The 17,198-nt window shown below is 45.2% G+C and overlaps 1 protein-coding gene across 1 annotated transcript in view; it reads left to right on the forward strand.

The window, feature by feature from the left end:
* Positions 1 to 1,717: 1,717 nt before the first annotated feature.
* Positions 1,718 to 17,198, forward strand: part of Ppp3r1 (protein phosphatase 3 regulatory subunit B, alpha) — a 41,251-nt gene continuing 25,770 nt past the window's right edge. The window contains exon 1 of the mRNA XM_051164716.1: positions 1,718 to 2,217. Within this exon, the coding sequence (XP_051020673.1) occupies positions 2,215 to 2,217 (3 nt within the window). The 5' untranslated portion in view covers positions 1,718 to 2,214. The remainder of the gene's footprint in view (positions 2,218 to 17,198) is intronic.

Raw genomic sequence — 17,198 nt, forward strand, 5'->3', positions numbered from 1 at the left:
GGGCGCTTTTTTTTTTTTTTTTTAGATTTTTTAAAGAAAGATTTATTTATTTATTTATTATGAATACAGTGCTCTGCCTGCTTGTACTTCTGCAGGTCAGAAGAGGGCATCAGATCACATTATAGATGATTGTGAGCCACCATGCGGTTGCAGGGAATTGAACTCAGGACCTTCAGAAGAGCAATCAGTGTTCTTAACCCCTGAGCTATCTCTCTAGCCTGGAAGCATACTTCTTAAAGTACCCCTAAACCTGCATTAGCAGTGTCATGCATGCTCTATGGCAGAAACATAAACACATGTGTGCCTTTCCACAAGTTCTTCACTTATTGAATAGCAAAAAAATTCATAAGGTTTTGTGGTTTCAATGGCAGCTGTGGGCCAAATATTTGTTTTCCTTGGTAACCCTGGCAGAGACAGGCAGAGGCTTATCTTCTGATCTTATCTTCTTCTACTCTCAGGTCATGTAATAAATGTATCTGTAGATACATCAATTACAAAGCAAGAGGCCACAACAGAATTCAAAAGGTTTTCCTGGTATGATAGAAATGTAGTTTGTTTTGATGCTAAATTAAACCGCCTGGGCTTTTGGGAAGCTGCTGGGAGTGACACTGCTTTAAATAGGAAGCTACAGAGTTGAGTTGGGATGTAGAGGCCAAAGAACCAGATCTAGGCCCAGATGAAGGAATGGGTGGATGGTCCAGATGGGAGATTAGATAGGCAACTGCGGCTGAGCAAATATCACTAGTGGTGACTTAGCTGAGCTAAAGCCTCAGGGACAGTCAGGAGTTCTTTTTGTCTATCAGTCCCAGTCCCCAGGATGGTCAGATGACAGGTTGGTGGGGGTTGTTGTCATCACAGTGCTAGCTGTCTCTTTATGGAGTCCAGGTGAAGGAGCTGTACTCTTGGTCTGATATGTCCATCGCATTCTTGTGTCTGGTTTCCCAGATACAATTTTAACCATCTCATGTGCGGTTACAGTTTCAGTGTGCTCTGATGAATTCATAAGGTGACACCCTTTCTACTCCAGGCCATAAGCCATTTATCAGTCAGTACTGTGTAAGTGGAGCTGGACACATGGTACCATTCACGTGTCCACCCTGGGGCAGTTATCCTCCATCTTCAAAATGGAGTCAAAAGTCATACAGGCTAAAACAAACAAACAAACAAACCAAAAAACCAAAAAAACAACAAAAAACCCTACTTTTACAAAAAGATGAAGGAGTTAGAGCAGGGCATATCCTGACCTTAACTTTCTGACTCTTCAAAAATTGCTTAAAATAAATGACTGCACCATAAACATGTCATCCCTACCATACTTCTCCTACCAAACCTGCCCCCCCCCCGCCCACCCAATATAACCTCACTCCGTGTACCTCATTACGTACTTACTTCTATGGTAAGGTAACTGCCACTATTACGGACACATTCCTATTAAATGGACAAGAGGGCAATCTGTCTCGGAGTGTTTCTCTTCAAGCCTCCTGCACCAGCTGAAGGGCAGCCTGGAGGTGGCGGTGGGTGGAGTGGGAAGCAATCTCTCCACTCTTGTTAGTGGTTCTCCAGGGAACACGCTGCAGCTAGCTTTAGTTCTCCTACTTTTCCATCCGCGTTTGACTCTACAGTGTGAACTTGCCCGTGCTTGGCCATAGTAACACAGCGTCCACAAGAGCCGCGCAATTCTGTGGCGGGTCCAGTCATTTGCCCCATTTCCTCCACCCAGAAGCCTTCTTCCTGCTGGCCTTCCTTCAGTCACATGACAGGAAGGGTGCCTCCGCCGACGTCCAGACGTCTGCCTCTTCCCCGCCCCCCAACTCCCCGGCGCACCGTACGCAGAAGGCACTGGCAGTGAGCAAGCACGGAGCTCTCCGCGCACTCCGGTTGGAGAGCGTTTGCACGGCCCGGCGCGGGTTCCCGGATGTCGGTCTCCCGCAAACCCCGCCCCGCCCCGCCCCGCGCTCGCTCCGCCCTCTGCGCGCCCTGTTCCGTGCCTTGAGGTTGCGGTCAGCGAGAGCCGCTGCAGCAAGTCGGGCTGCCCGCGAGCGTGAGGCTGCAACCTTCTCCTCCCGCCGACGAATCTCCAACCCGGACTCCGCCCGCCCACGCTCCGGGCCCAGGTCCCGTTGCACCTTGCCCGGCTCCGGAGAGCAAGCCACCGTCGCCGCGTCCCGAGGAACCCACAGCCGTCGCCACCGCCGCAATCGCCAGCCGAGCAAGATGGTGAGACCTGGGCTCCCGGATCGGGCGAGGGAGGGCCCGGGGTGTCCTCCTCGGTAGAAAATTCCAGAGGCCTGGCCGGTGCGCGTGCAGGGCTCCAGGTCCTCGGTCGCTTGCTCGTCCCCCGGCCCTGCGCGCACCCGAGCCTTTGCAGCCTTCAAGGCCCTTTGCGCCAGCCCCTGCGCGCCTCCTTCGGGCCTCCGCGCGCCCCCCGCCCCCTTGCAAGCGCCGGACGTCCCCGCGGCCCCCGGCAAACCCCTAGGCCTCCGCGCGCCCCGAGACTCGCCGCCCCCGCCCTCCGGGCGCCCCTGGGCCTCCGGGCGCCCACAGCGCCGCCGCCCCCGGGCTCTTAAACCAGCGGGCCTTCTTGCAACCCTGGCCCCGGCGCCTCGCTGGGCCTTAGCTGAACCCCTAGTCCGGCGGGGCTGCGCCCTCCCTACCCTCCTCCACGTGGAGCCCACTTTTCCGCCCCCAGATGGGTTTCCAGGTTGGGTATGCTGAAATCCTGTGTTAATGATAGTGTGCGGCAAATGGCGCTTTATGTAAGACCCACTTCTCCAGAGTTGTGCTTCCTCCCCCTCACTCCGCATTTTCCAGCAGCGAGCCTTGGCAGGAATCCTTCCACTTTGCTGCCTTCGCTCGTTTTCGTATTTCTCTCGCTGCTGTTTGCAACCGTAGGGGCTTAAAAAAAAATTTTTTTTTCCGCCGCTGCTTTCCTCTGCGTTGGTGAACATGCAAGGGCCAACATGTATATTCGTTAAGACACGGCGCAAGTTGGTCCTGGAGAAATGCTTCTATGGGTTTTTTAATGTTTTCTTAGTATTTTTTTATTTTGTTACCCTCGTCTGTCCGTTGCTTGTGGGAGTTTTTGAACGATGGCGATTTAAAATTTCCCTTCCTTACTTTCGTATTAATCCCTAGGTGGAATCCACCATGTAGTGTTTCTGGCTGACGCTAGGGGTGTGCCTCCTGCCTGTCACGGTAGCCAAGAAATCTATGACGCCTTTAGCTTGTTACCTTACTGGTTCTGTAGCTCCACTTGGCCCTGTTTCCTCTTTGCAATCAAGAATTGTGTTCATAGGAAAACGTAGCCGCACTGCGCTTATGTGTCAGTTATTCAAACATGGCATTGGATTGTAACACAGCTAGTAATTGTCTTTGAGCACTTACCAAAGAATTTCAGACTGATTTGGGTTACTTACAGCTTTTAATTGTACAATGTCCCGATGTGTACGATTTAAATGCTTCAGATGTGGATTGTTTATTGCAATTGAAAAATCGTTTAGGTGGTGGTCAGAGAGCGTGAAGTCAAGTAAGTCAGCTTTTTATTTTATTTTTTAAATATAGGGCTTATTGCCATCACTCAGACCCATGTTAGGAGCAGTTTTAATGAATGGTTCGTGATTTTGGAATGTAGAGGAGTTTTGTTTTTTGTTTTTCCTTAATTTGGGAAGCGGTTCAGACGATTTGGCGCCTTAAAGAAGTATAGAACTTCGACTTTTCCAGACCATTGACGAGCTTTAATAGAATAGTAGCAATTTGAAGTTAGAAATTGCACTTAATATTTTTGTTTGTTTGTTTGGAGACTGTTTTTCTCTGTAGCCAAGGCTAGCCTGGAGCCCATCGCTGGCCTGCTTCAGTCTCTGAGATATGTACCATCGTAACTTTCCGACAGAGGAACTGATAGAAAGGCTATCTGTTCAAAATAGGCCTCCATTCCTTCCTTCCTCACTCTCAGGCTTAGAGTGGATGCCTCAAGGCAGTTACATGGTTTATACGGTCTGCAAACCTGCCAGATTGGGCTATTTTATAGCAACAAAGTAGCCGAAGCTAAGAAATACAATGTAGCCAGGGTCTACCTTGCTTTAATCCCAGCACTCTGCAGGCAGAGGCAGGTGGATCTCTGTCAGTTCAAGGCCAGCCTAGTCTACAACTCAAGTCCAGGACAGCCAAGGCTCCATAGAGAAACCCTGTGGGGCTGGGGTGGGTGGGTGGAGCGTGGGAAGCGGCGGTGAAAGGGGGGGGGTGTGGAGAAGAAATACAATGACTCGGGCTGAGAAGATGGCTCAGCAGGCAAAAGCATCCAATGGCTTCTTTGAGGGCTTAATGAAACATTGTTCATTGCAGTGGTTTAAAAAAAAAAATTTTTTTTTTTTTAATTTTAACTGGTTATATGTGGGGAAAGGGAACGTGTATAAGAGTACAGTTGCCTCAGGAGACCAGAAAGAGGGTCAGATGCTCTGCATTCTCAGTTACATGTAGTTATGGACTCCCATCCTGGTGCTGGGGACCAAACCCAGCTTCTCTGCAAGTTCAGTATGCGTGTGCTCTTGGCCGCCAAGCCTCTCCAGCTCTCATTATTATTATTATTTTTAAAATTTTGTATTGTTGGTACTGAAAATTAAGTGTAGGATTCTGTATGTTGGATCTCTTTACCACAGCTGTTCCCTCTGCCCAGTGACTTTTTGTTGTTGTTGTTTGGCTTTTTTGTTGTTTGTTTGTTTGATATCTTTTGAAATAGGCTTTCTCTGTGTAGCCCTGACTGTCCTGGGACTCGATCTGTAGGCTCTGTAGACCAGGCTGGCCTTAAAGTCACAGAGAGAGATCCACCTGCCTCTGCCTCCAGATTGCTGAGACTTAAAGGCATGGTGCACCACCTCTACCCAACAGCCCGTCGACTCTTAAATTCTTCATCTTCCTGTGGCTCGGTGTCATTGACAGTATTTTAAGATGCACTTTATAATGTCTTCCAGGCCATTATTTTCCTGGCCCTTTCAGCTTCCTAGAATACTTTCCCAGTTCATATTTGTCGTCTTCTCCATCCTCCCAGTTCTGCCCGAACACAGGACTGTGTGGGTGTGGATCTCTCAGGGTTGTTTGGAAATATCAAGACCATGTGCGTAACAAGATGTGGCCGTATGGAGCACCGATTAACTGAGACTATGCTGGGCTTCCGAGTGATCTGGTTAATTTTCCAACTGAAGTCTACGTTTCTGGAAGAATTTGTTACCTTCAGAAAAACCTATAATAGATCCTGTAGCTTAAATTTATTGTCACCCAATTAGTTAAAACGGGAAAGTAAAAGTTTGAGTTTGTTAGGGAATCTTGTGTATGTGTGTATGTGTGTGTGCGTGCGCGGGCGCGCTTAGATGCATGTGCACGTGTTTGTGTGTATGTTCCTTCACATGTAGAGGTGGATGTTGGGTGCCTTCCTCAGGAGATCACCACCTTATTTTTTTTAGACAGGCTTCCTCACTGAACCTGATACTCCCTTATGGATCTGTGCTGGCCAGTGGACGCCAGGGACCCTTCTTCTGCCTCATCCCCAGCACTAGTGTAACAGGTGTTTTCTACCCCCTCCTGGATTTTTACATGAGTCCTGAGTAAGTCAAGAACTCAGGCCCTCATCTGAGCCAGACCTCTAAAAGACTCATTTCTGGCAAGTGTTTTTATTTGCTGCTTGAAAAGCAGTTAATTTCAGTCCGGCATGGTGGTGCATACCGCTAACCCCAGCATTTGGAAGACAGGCAGGCAAATCCTGAGTAGTTTAAGGCCAGACTGGTCTGCCTACCCAGTTCCAGGGGTTTGGGTTAACTTCACTTGCTCCAGGAGTCGAAGCCTATCCTGCCGTCACTCTATTTGAATTGAAAGCTGCTAAACATTAAGGACGATAATAGTTTAGGTATAAGATCTGTGGGTACAGAGCAGCTAGGAATGTCTCCTCAGTCATATTGTTTGTATGGGTGCTGGATTAGATAATACTGATTTGGGCTGTTGAGACGTCCCTTCGAGTAAAGATGCGTCCCCCCTCCACCACTCATCTGCCCCCGCCCCAAGCTTGACATCCTGAGTTTGATTTCACACTGACATCGTGTGAGAGAACGGAGGAGACCTGAAACTTATCTTTGGACTGTCATGCGACCCTCACTCCGCCATACACACAAAGGAACAAAATCAATACTATCTTAGTTTTAAGACAGTTTTAAATTTTAAAGAGATTTATTTCTTAGTCATTTTTAGCTTTTTATAAATGTTTCCATTTCCACAAACTGTGTGTGTCAACCTATTTTATTGCCAGTAGACTTAGAAATCTTTTTTTTTTTTTTTTTTTTTTTTTTTGAGACAGTTTCTTCTCTCATTTTCTTCTCATTGTGAATGAGAAGCTTGAAGTGGATCAGACTATGGGATGCCGAAGCCAGCTAAGAATCAGTCAGCAGTGAGAGGGATGAGCAGTGTGGGAGAGCTAGGTGTCTGCTAAGGCAGGACAGCAGGATGAGTAAGTCAGCTTTGGCCAGGAGAACAAAGCCAGGCTGATCCGTGCACTTCAGTCTGAGTAAAGCAACAGGGATTCATTCATAGCAACAAATATCTGTAGACTATGTCGGTCACTGCTTACTGTTCTCTTTGTTGTAAAGATATTAACATCTGTTTTCCTGTAAGTAGGAAGCATTAGACGAATGTCACTAGTTGGAAATAGCATGTGATGAATGGTGTGACTATTATAGACAAAGCCTGACAAAAATTGAGCAAAGAGCACAGGGAGTTGGGAATTAGAGAAAATTTCGTGATGTAGAGACTTGTGCTCGGTCTAAAAAGATGCTTAGTCTACCTCAGAGGAGATGCGACGGCATCTAGGAGATGTTTCACAGCCTGAAGGTAGGAGGAGAGTGTGTTTTTAGTGATCCTCAAATGTGGGTCTGAGAACAGCATGGTCACTCATCTGGAAGCTTGGTGTGCCCTTCCCTACAACAGCCTGGCCGAACACTGTAGGCTTTATTTTTTATTTATTTATTTTTCTTTAAGGTCTTGAGGTGATTGTGATGCTAAAATGTGAGAGCCACTGCTTAAGCCGTTACTTATCTAAATTGTAGTTGGGTCTGATAATCTACTTAGCACTAACAATGTAAACATTGAAGACATGATTATTATCTCTAAGGAAAGTCAAGGTGAGTAAACAAGCAGTGATTATGGGATATGGGGCGTGCTTTTGACACACTAAACTTAGGATGCTGTAGCAGTGAAGGAGGTGAGAAACAAGTTGAATTCAGATTGGGGTGAGAGTCCCAGCCTCCTGCCAGACTCCAAGCTGTCTTAAAAGGATGACGCACTGTGGCATGCATGCTACAGCTTCCATAATGAGGTCTTTTTTTTTTTTTCCCTATGCTTTTTTTAAAAAAAAGAGTATTTATTTTACATGTGAGTACTCTATCTGCATATACATCTGCAGGCCAGAAGAGGGCATGAGATTACATTATAGATGGCTGTGAGCCACCATGTAGTTGCTGGGGATTGAACTCAGGACCTCTGGAAGAGCAAACAATGCTCTTAACTGTTAAGCCATCTTTCCAGCCCCTTGTGTGCTGGCTGCAAGGCTGGATATGAGGGGATGGCGAGATGAGCAGAACTGGGGTGCATGATGTTTACGAATCAGTAAAAAAGTTAAGAAAGAAATAAAAAGAAGGATGAGCCTCAGTAGAGTGCCTCAGTCACCCGGGAGGCACTCTACGTTCACACTCGTTCACACTCACAGAGGCATGATGGTAGAAAGCCGTTCACACTCACAGAGGCATGATGGTAGAAAGCCGTTCACACTCACAGAGGCATGATGGTAGAAAACCGTTCACACTCACAGAGGCATGATGGTAGAAAGCCGTTCACACTCACAGAGGCATGATGGTAGAAAGCCGTTCACACTCACAGAGGCATGATGGTAGAAAGCCGTTCAGGGACCACAAGTGGAGATGGAGCCCAACGTGGTTTCACATAGGATTTTTTACTTTTATAGGAGTGTGATCTGCTCAGTAGATAAGGCACTTTGATTAAGCATTAAATGCTTACTACTTCTGTTAACAATTGTTTCACTCCAGTATAACATTCAAAAAGTTACACTAGACATTTGCTTTATTAAAATAGGCTTTGTGCGAGACGGTTTTGCTTGGCTGTAGGCTAGGCTAGTCACAGTGTTAAATATATTTTGGGATTACATTGTTAAATATATTTTTGAGATTTATGATACTTTGGACTTATGTACAGTGGGTTTCTCAGTTCATTAACGTCTTTACAAACTGAGAAACATCTGTGTTTAGCATGGCTGTAGGGTAAGGGGTGGGTGGGAGAGAAATGTGAGAAAAATTAATACTAGATCTTTAGAGGTGCTTGCGTGTGATTTCTGTAAACACATTTGAAGCCATTATTTTTAAGCATTAAAGAAGTTTTTAAGCAGCAGAATGACATTTATTTTTAAGAGAGCTTACTTTGTAGTTTGGTTATTTGAATAAGAGGTAAATCTAGATGTGGGAATTAATTAAGAAATCATTACATTAAAGTGGAGCAGCTATTGTGGAAGTCAATCCGGAGGTTGTTCAGAAAAGTTAAAAGTAGAAGTGCCCAGTGAATAAAAGTGTATACTGCCTCAAGATGCAAACCTGACACCTGAGTTCCATTCCTGGGGAAGGAGAGAGCCAACTCCACAGCATTGTCCTCCACATGTGGCATGCATTCATGCAAGCATACGTGTGTGCTCGTGTACACACATACTTACTAAAAAGATAGAACTACTGTGTGATCCAGCTACACTATTCTTGAGTGTGTATATATATAGCAGAATCTAAGGCAGCGTTTTACAGTTTCTTGTGTGCACTCATTGCAGCGTTTTCACCATAGCCAATGCATGGTCCTCCCCTGGGTGCTCGTCAGCAGTTGAATGAGTAGCAAAAATGTACTATATACATACAATGAAGTTTTATTCAGCCAGCGAATAGAACGGAGTCATGTTATTTACAAGGAAGTGGATAGAGTTGGAGATTGTCATGTTAAGCTAACATCTAGATTTAGTGTTTCATACGTGGAACAGATTTAAATCAGTGGTTCTCGACCTTCCTGGAGTGATTCTTTAATACACAGTTCCTCATGTTGTGATGACCCCAGCCATAAAACTCATTGCTACTTCATAACTGTAATTTTACTGTTATGAACTGTAGCGTGGGTATCTGATACACAGCCCCTGTGAAAGGGTCATGTAACCCCACAGGGGCCAGGACGCGCAGGTTGGGAAACACTGGTTTAAATGAATGTATGCATGCATGCGTTTGGTCTGAAAGTAGAAGGGAGACAGTTTGGGAGCAGGAAGGAGGTCAGTAAGGAGAAGAGAATTGGCTATGAGTGAAATACATGAGCAAGTATTACAAAGATTTTTTTTTTTCATGCAACCAAAATAAGTAATAAATATAAAAATGACAAAAAAAAGCAAATGTAGTAATTCATTTCAGAAATGTCTTGGTTGGGGTTACTGCTGTTGTGATGAAATACCATGACAAAGATCAACTTGGGAGGAAAGGCTTTTATTTGGCTGTATACTTCTGTATGACTATTCATTGGTGAAGGAAGACAGGACAGGAATTTAAGCAGGCAGGAATCTGAGAGCAGGAGCTGATAACAGAGGCCATGGAAGAGGTAGTGCTTACTGTCTTGCACAGCCTGGTTTGTTGTTGTTTGTTGTTGTTGTTGTTGTGTTGTTGTTTGTTGTTGTTTTTCCCGAGACAGGGTTTCTCTGTATAGCCTTGGCTGTCCTTGACTCGCTTTGTAGACCAAGCTGGCCTCGAACTCACAGTGATCCGCCTGCCTCTGCCTCCCAAGTGCTGGGATTATAGGCGTGCGCCAACACACCCGGTGCTCAGCCTGCTTTCTTACAGCACCCAGGACCACCTGTCCAGAAGTGGCAATACTCAAAGTGGGCTGGGCCCTCCCACATATATCACTAATTGAGAAAATGTCCTACAGGCTTTCTCGCATACAACCCCACCTTCTGGGGACATTTTTCTCAGTTCAGGCTCCCTCCTCTCAGATGGCTCCAGTTTGTGTCAGATTGTCATAAAAGTAGCCAGCACAGGTAAGGACCTGAAAGAATGCCCTAATGGTGCAGATGGAAAGGAAGGACGAGATGTGTCTGTGCTTAGGCGGAAGAGAGGGCCGGGTCTGTGTTTCACTGTTGGGCAGGACTGAATCCTGCCTTGGTGACTGGGTGAGTGGTGAGCCTGTCTAATTCAAGCACAGGCCTGAGTTCCTTTTAGGACTTAGCTCTGTGTTAGGGATTTATGGGGAACACTAGACCCACCCTCAAACTTAAGTTTCCTCAGATGCCTGTTATATCTCTAGTGCTATCCTTTGGTGATGTTTGCAATACCGCATTGCAGGATTCTAAGTTCTGTAGGCCAGAGTGTGAAATACAAATGACGCTGCTTGTGTTTACTCTTTCAGTTTCATACACACCTGATTTACTTTTTATCATACGCCCCCATTGCACCCTTCCTTATTCCTTTCTCCCTCCCACCAAGCCCCCTATTGATACTAGCATGCGACTACATTTAATTAGGGTTTCCTGCAAAGTGTATGGAGGTTGTTTATTTGAGCAGCGGCTGCAGTTCTGAGGAATATGACTTCCTCTTCCCCAGGTATTCCAAAGTGCTTATAGCTGCCCAGGGAGCGAGCGGTGGGGCTTTAAATATGGGTTTGGTTTTTGTTGTTGCTTTCTTCTTCTTTGTAATGCAATCACTAATAAAGATTAGAGGCCAGGCATGTTGATATACGCCTTTAATGCTAGCATTCAGGAGGCAGGGGCAAGCATATCTCTGAGTTCAAGGCCAGAGAGGGCTATGTAGAAAGACCTAGTCTCAAAAAAAAAAAAAATTAAGGTATGGGTGATAGAGGTATGCACATCTGATGTGTGCTTATAATTTTTCCTTTATATTTACAATAGAAATTAATCTCCAGTTGAGAATGAAGTTACCAGGGAACTGCTGTGTATTTTCTGTGCCTCTGCCTGGCTGCTGCTGTGTGTTTTTTTTTCTGCTTCATTTTTCACTTAGCTTGTTTTCTTATTTTTCAAGGCACTGCCTTGCTGTGAAGTCCAGTTCAGAGGTGGTAGCTATAATGTGGTTGAATTTTAACTAAGCTTAGACCCTGATTTCAGTTCCTTAGTGGCAGCAGTGGGGGTTACAGGAGCTCAGTAGTGCAACTAATTAGTGCCTACTAATGTGTGTCTTAGTGTTGAGGCTGGGATATTCATGAAAAAAAGCCAGTTAGAGTTCTTGGTGTGTCCGAGTGGTAGAAGGCATCACAGGAGTGAGTAGACTATGCAGGCTTGGGCCTGTTCCTCCTATAAAGCCACCAGCTCCGCTACAGGGTTCTGCTCTCATGACTTCTCACAGACTGTGCTTTCAGATGCTATCAACATCCTAATTTGATGGTTAGGTTTCAACACAAGAACCTTCTCAAGAGTATATCTGTGCCCTAACTTTCTGCTCCCCTAGACTTCCCCTTCTGGTCCTAGAATCCAAATCTGCAGTGTCATTTGAACCAGGTATAAGTGAGATTAAGCGCAGCAGGCATGCCAAGGTAGAGTCCTCCTGGAGCCCTGAAATTGAGTTAACACTCTGCTAAAACACAGTGGTAGGACCTGCAGAACAGGTGTTCTCATTTCAAGCCCTGTGGCTTTGACTTTTCTTTGAAATGTCCTAGTTTGTAACAAGGATGGCCATTTGCTCTCGTTTCCAGCACCTTTTCATTTGCATTTTTGACCCCGCCAGAACGGCTTTAATGGGCTGCATTTCTTTTTTTAAGGCTTATTTTTGTTCTTGAGACTGGAAGAGAGATTTGGTTCCCCTGAGGCTGGCACCTGAGCCATCCGATGTGGTTGCTGGGAACTGAACGTGGATCTGTCAGCTTGCATGCTGAGCCATGTCTCCAGCCTAAGTAAGCATATTTCTACCAGCATTCTGGGTAGGAGCACTTAATCACTGAGAAGTTTTAGGCTTTCTGTACAGCCCGTTCCTGAGCCTTCACCCCAGTAATGAGGTTAGTTCATTCACAAAGGCAGTTTCTTGGCCCTTTATAGTAATTCAACAGCAGTTTCAGCCAGGTATAGGCGAGACAGCCAAACCATAGTATTGTGGTGTGTGTTGCTTAAGTTTTTCTTAGGTAGTGCTGGTCTAGAGTGGTTATGCATCTCTGGTGACAGTAATCTTAAGGACTAGAATGGGGTTGGGAGTTGAGAAAGATGTGACTTTGGATTCTGGCTCTGGCAGCGGCTGCTGCTGCTGCTTCTTCTCTTCCTCCTCCCTCTCTTCCTCCTCCTCCTCTTCTTCTTCTTCATTTAACATATTTGGCTCTTGACTCCTTTTTTTATATCGTTGGGCCATCTGCAAACTTAAGAGTTGGCTTCTGTGACCAGATTTTCTATTTGCTGTTCTACTGCTCTGACCACCGTTAGCCTCTGTTTCTAGACTCTCATGTGGGTTTGGTCCAAGATTCCCCTCCCACACACACCACTTTTTAAATCACTTTCCTGTTTTAAAGTCTCATGTATTATAACGAGATACATTTTTATCTCTTTATTATTTTTTTTTATTTTTGCCACCCAGCAGTGGCAGCTGAATCCCGAGTACACTAATGTCCCTGAAAACAACGAACGACAACAGCACGTGGTGCCATGTCCAGTGAAGAAGAGCAGAGTGTACTGTTCACTCACTCCGTGTTCTCCCTTGTGACTCACTTTAGTCGTTTACCTGGCTTAGAAGAATTTATTGCATAATTCCTATAGACATTGCCCATCTATTCCTTATTTCCATACTTGGCTTCAGTTACCCCTCACGCCCTGTCAGTAATTTGTCTGTGCCTTTACAAAGCTATCTATCAGATTTATTACCCAGAGCAACTGTGTTAGGATTTTTGTTTTTATTAGTACGTTAGCTATGGAATGAACGATTCTGAGTGTCTATGCCAAAGGGCTTTCCTTAAGCCGAGTCTGCCTAATGTCCCTAGGTGCTGGGCACTGCAGTAGGCACTGCCCATGCTAGGCAGGCACTCTGGACTGAGCTACAGCCTCAGCTAGGGCATCTTATTTCTCAGATACAGTTTTAAGAACATGAAGGCTTTAGGGTTTGGGGGGTAGGGTGGGGTGAGAAGTATAAATGTTATAATAACAAAAGTATCCTATAATTGAGATCTGTTAAGTGCCTTCTTAAATCTTTTATCCATTGTCTCTGCCACAGTCCCTTCCTGGACTGTTTCTGAAGCCAGTGTAGTGCTTTTCAGTTTTTTTTACCTTTAGCGTCTTCACTGTTTCTCATGGTGCCACTGTTTCTCATGTTGCCACTGTTTCTCATGGTGCCACCAGCTGTGCTGTGGAGAGGAAGGCTGCCGGCCTCCTACCTCCAATTACAAGTCACTGCTTCTCTTCTACGCCTAGATTTTAAACTCCTTTGCATGGCATGTTTGCCCTCACCCTTCATTTCTTGCCATTCTGATTCTTTTCTTTTGGGGGAGTGGGGTTTCAAGACAGGGTTTCTCTGGGTAGGCTTGGCTTAGTTTTTGTAGACTACTGGCCTGGAACTGACTCCTTCTGCTTCCCCAGCGCCGAGATTAAGGGTGTGCGCCGCCACACCCAGCGCCATTCTGACTGCTTCTTTAACCAAGTCAGGCTGTTTCTCAAACCCCTCATCCCTTTTCACTTTTTGGTGCTTTGTTTTCCTTTCCCCTGTCTGGTTTGCCTTCCTCTTTGTTTGACAACTTCTGTGCCGCTGGCATTTAATGAAGAACTGCTCATTGCCCTGTGTAGTTAGTGATCAGCTGTTCGTCAGTGACTTTCACTGTAGTCCATCCTGTGTTAGTGTGCTTATATATTTGTTGTCTCTGGTTAGGGTAACTTAACGAAAGTCCTGTGTGTAAATGCCTCCGTAACCATCAAGCTGTGTATTAGGCACACTGGGAAGCTGCCTCGGAGGAAAGTGCTGTTGCTTCTGAAAGTTAGGGAAGTGCTTTTGCTTAATGATTATTTCATGTTTGAATAGGGTGTTATGTGTAAGAATGTTATTTTTATTTGTCGGTTGTAAACTTTTTTCAGTTTTTGGGAAACTCAAAATATGAATAGCAAGCCACAGGTGGTGGCACAAAGGCCTTTAATCCCAGCACTTAGGGAGGCGGAGGCAGGCAGATCTCTGTGGGTTCAAGGCCAGCCTGGTCTACAAAGTGAGTCTAGGACACAGAGGAACCCTGTCTGAAGAACTCTGTGTGTGTGTGTGTGTGTGTGTGTGTGTGTGTGTGTGTGTGTAAACAGTGATTACTTTTCATTACGCCGAATTTGCTTTTTCTAAATAGTCTAGGAACAACTGATGAACTGTGAGTATAATTCTAAATCTTTTTATTTCATTGAGTAAACATGTAATATTCAGTACATGAAGTAGACATTGCCAGATATAAAGATGGAAAAAAAAAAAAAAAGACGGCAGTGGTAAAGAAATTCATAGCATGCAAGAGTCAGGTACTTGGAATGAAGAAGTATTAATAAAACATAACACTTGTGCATAAGGTGCTGTTTCTGCTTGCCCAGTGTGAACTTCATATGTAGCAGTTTGTGAATTTGGCTACATTGAGTCTAGTCACATTACTCAGTAGTGTATAAAGTCAAGTAGTCCTGTACGTGTTGAAGAGCACTTAACTCTGTTATGTGGCCTCCCAGAGTTTCAGGTGATAATCTGTAATGTACCCATGCTTCAGAGCAGTGGGCTTGTTTGGTGTGGTTCCCCTTCCCCCACCCTTTATAGATGTAACGTACCACGAGGTAATTATCTAATGTATTTGATGAATTACCCCCCAAAAAACTTTTTTTTTTAACTTTTTGTTTTAAGAGAACTCAACTACTGAAAAGCAGTATGTAACACTGCCAGGCTTAGTTTTTGTAATGTGGTCTCTTGTCTGTCTCTCTGTGTGTTCTCACACACACCTGCTTGACTGTACTTGGATCTTAGTTACATTTCATGTTGCTCTGATACAGTTCCTCAACACAGGTACTATAAGGGAGACTGGGCTGTTTTTGGTTTACAGGCTCGGGCCATCTTTTCAGCCATCAAGGCACGGAAGTCTGTTCAGGTGAAGAGAGGTGAGAGTGCTGTGAGTGATGAGTCTTGAGCTAGCTTCCTCCTTTTGTCCAGCCTGGGACCTAAGCCTAGTAAACTATGGCCCACACTTTTAGGGGGTCTTCCTAACACAGTGATCTAATCAAGGCAGCATTTCACAGCATGTGTATGGGAGGAACGGAAGTTTGGGAATTATGTGCACGTGGGGAGACCAAAGGTTGACATGTCATCTTGGCCTGGATTCCTCTCCGCCTTACATGCGGAGGCCCCAGGTCGCTCAGTTCAACTTACCTATTAGGCTAGTCTAGCTGGCCCTCCCTGCCTCTGCCTTCCAAGCACCAGTATTTTGCAGGTCGGCTAGTGTGCCCTCCAGGTCTGTGGACATTTGGGATCTGAACTCCAGTCCTCACTATGGGCAGTACTAGCTTTTTAACTCACCCAGACATCTCTTCAGCCTACATAGTCTGTTAAACCATCCTGTAACTCTCTGGCTCTGCATTTATAATTCTATGAAGCAATGCATGTCTTACTGTTTAAGCCACCTGGATACTTGTAACCAAAAAACCGCAATTGATACATCTTTTACCTTAATAATCAGTGTGCTGTGCAGACAGGGTTGCACAGATAAAAACAGATGATGTAGGCTGCCTGCCAGGAGAGGACCACTGCTCCCTCAGGCACTGAAGGGTGGGAAATTATTTCCTCCGTTGTCTGTTGTGTTGAGAAGAAAGTCTTCGCTGCGTTTCTCATAGAAGGCGTTTTCCTTGGGTCTCATTATTTTATCAGTGGCCCGTTTACACACGAAAAAGATTTGGCTCCTATTCTGAAGGTTGAGTTCTTGTAACCTGGCCCTATGTTACTCGCTCCCATCAAAGAGGCTAGGCCTGAAAGCACTGGCAGTTAAGTTACCTCTTTAATCATGTGCTCTGAACGGAGCTCACAGATTACCGATGAGCTTGTAGTGAAAACTGCATCTGCCTTTCAGAGTCTTGCTGTATTTCATCGCCTGTGGTCACCTTCATCACATAGATGCTGCATCAGAAAGCCCAGAATGACAAGCATGTGAGAAGTTTGGTGGTGGGAGCGTAAACATTACAGTTGTTTGGGAAACAGCCCATCAAATGCTAACCATAGAACCACTATGTGGTCTATGAATTCCATTTTATGTATGTTATCCTATGCTCCTCTGCTGGGCATGGCAAGTCGTGTCTGTAAGGATCTAAGCACTTAGGAATCCGAACAGGTTTGTGAATTGGAGGTCAGTTTGGAAAAGACTATCTGAGAAAAACCAAAAAGAATCAGTATACTTCTTTTATTGTTGAACAGCTTGCTGTGTTGGATATGCCACTTTTAATTTAGTTATTGGTCAGGGGTTGCAGGATATTTGATCCCATTGTGAACCCCAAGACTTCTGAACTGTGAAAACCTGTTTCTCGTTTGGTGTGGTTGAGCCCTAACATACACCTTTAATCTAAGAACTTTCTTTTGTTGTAAACTAGTGATTAAGGTGTGTTTCAGCCAGCCCTAGCACACACCTTTAATCCAAGAGCTTTCTGTACACAGGATTTAATAAAGTTAACCCTAGGTCTACAGGCGGAGTAAGAAACCAGCTGACGGAGATCAAAGACTAGGAGGAAGTGTGGATAAGGAGGGGTTTTTGAGCTTTGAGTTAGCAAGCTCTTTGGCTTAGTTCTTTTGGCTTTTCCTCCTGGGCTGTCAGCTGAGCAAGTGAGCTTCTTGTGCGTTTTCCTCTGAGAGAGCTGAGGAGGAAGGTCAGCTGGTGCTTTCTCTGCCTCTGTGAGCTAGCAGGTTCTCACCCCAGTATCTGGCTCCTTTGGTAAAGCCCTTTGGTAAACAATTGGGATTTTCATTTCTTTAAAACAATAGTCAGCCCCCCTCCCCCCCCCAAAAAAACTTGTTCATGAATGTTATTAATAGCATTAATCAGGATAGGCAAGAAATGGAAACAGTCCAAATGAGTGGATAAATACAATGTAGCCATATAATGAAACATTACAGAGTAGTAAAAGGACACATACTGATTTGGTTTTGCTGTGTAGTCCAGGCTGGTCT

Source organism: Acomys russatus, chromosome 22 (assembly GCF_903995435.1).
Source record: "Acomys russatus chromosome 22, mAcoRus1.1, whole genome shotgun sequence".
NCBI classification, from domain to species: Eukaryota; Metazoa; Chordata; class Mammalia; order Rodentia; family Muridae; genus Acomys; species Acomys russatus.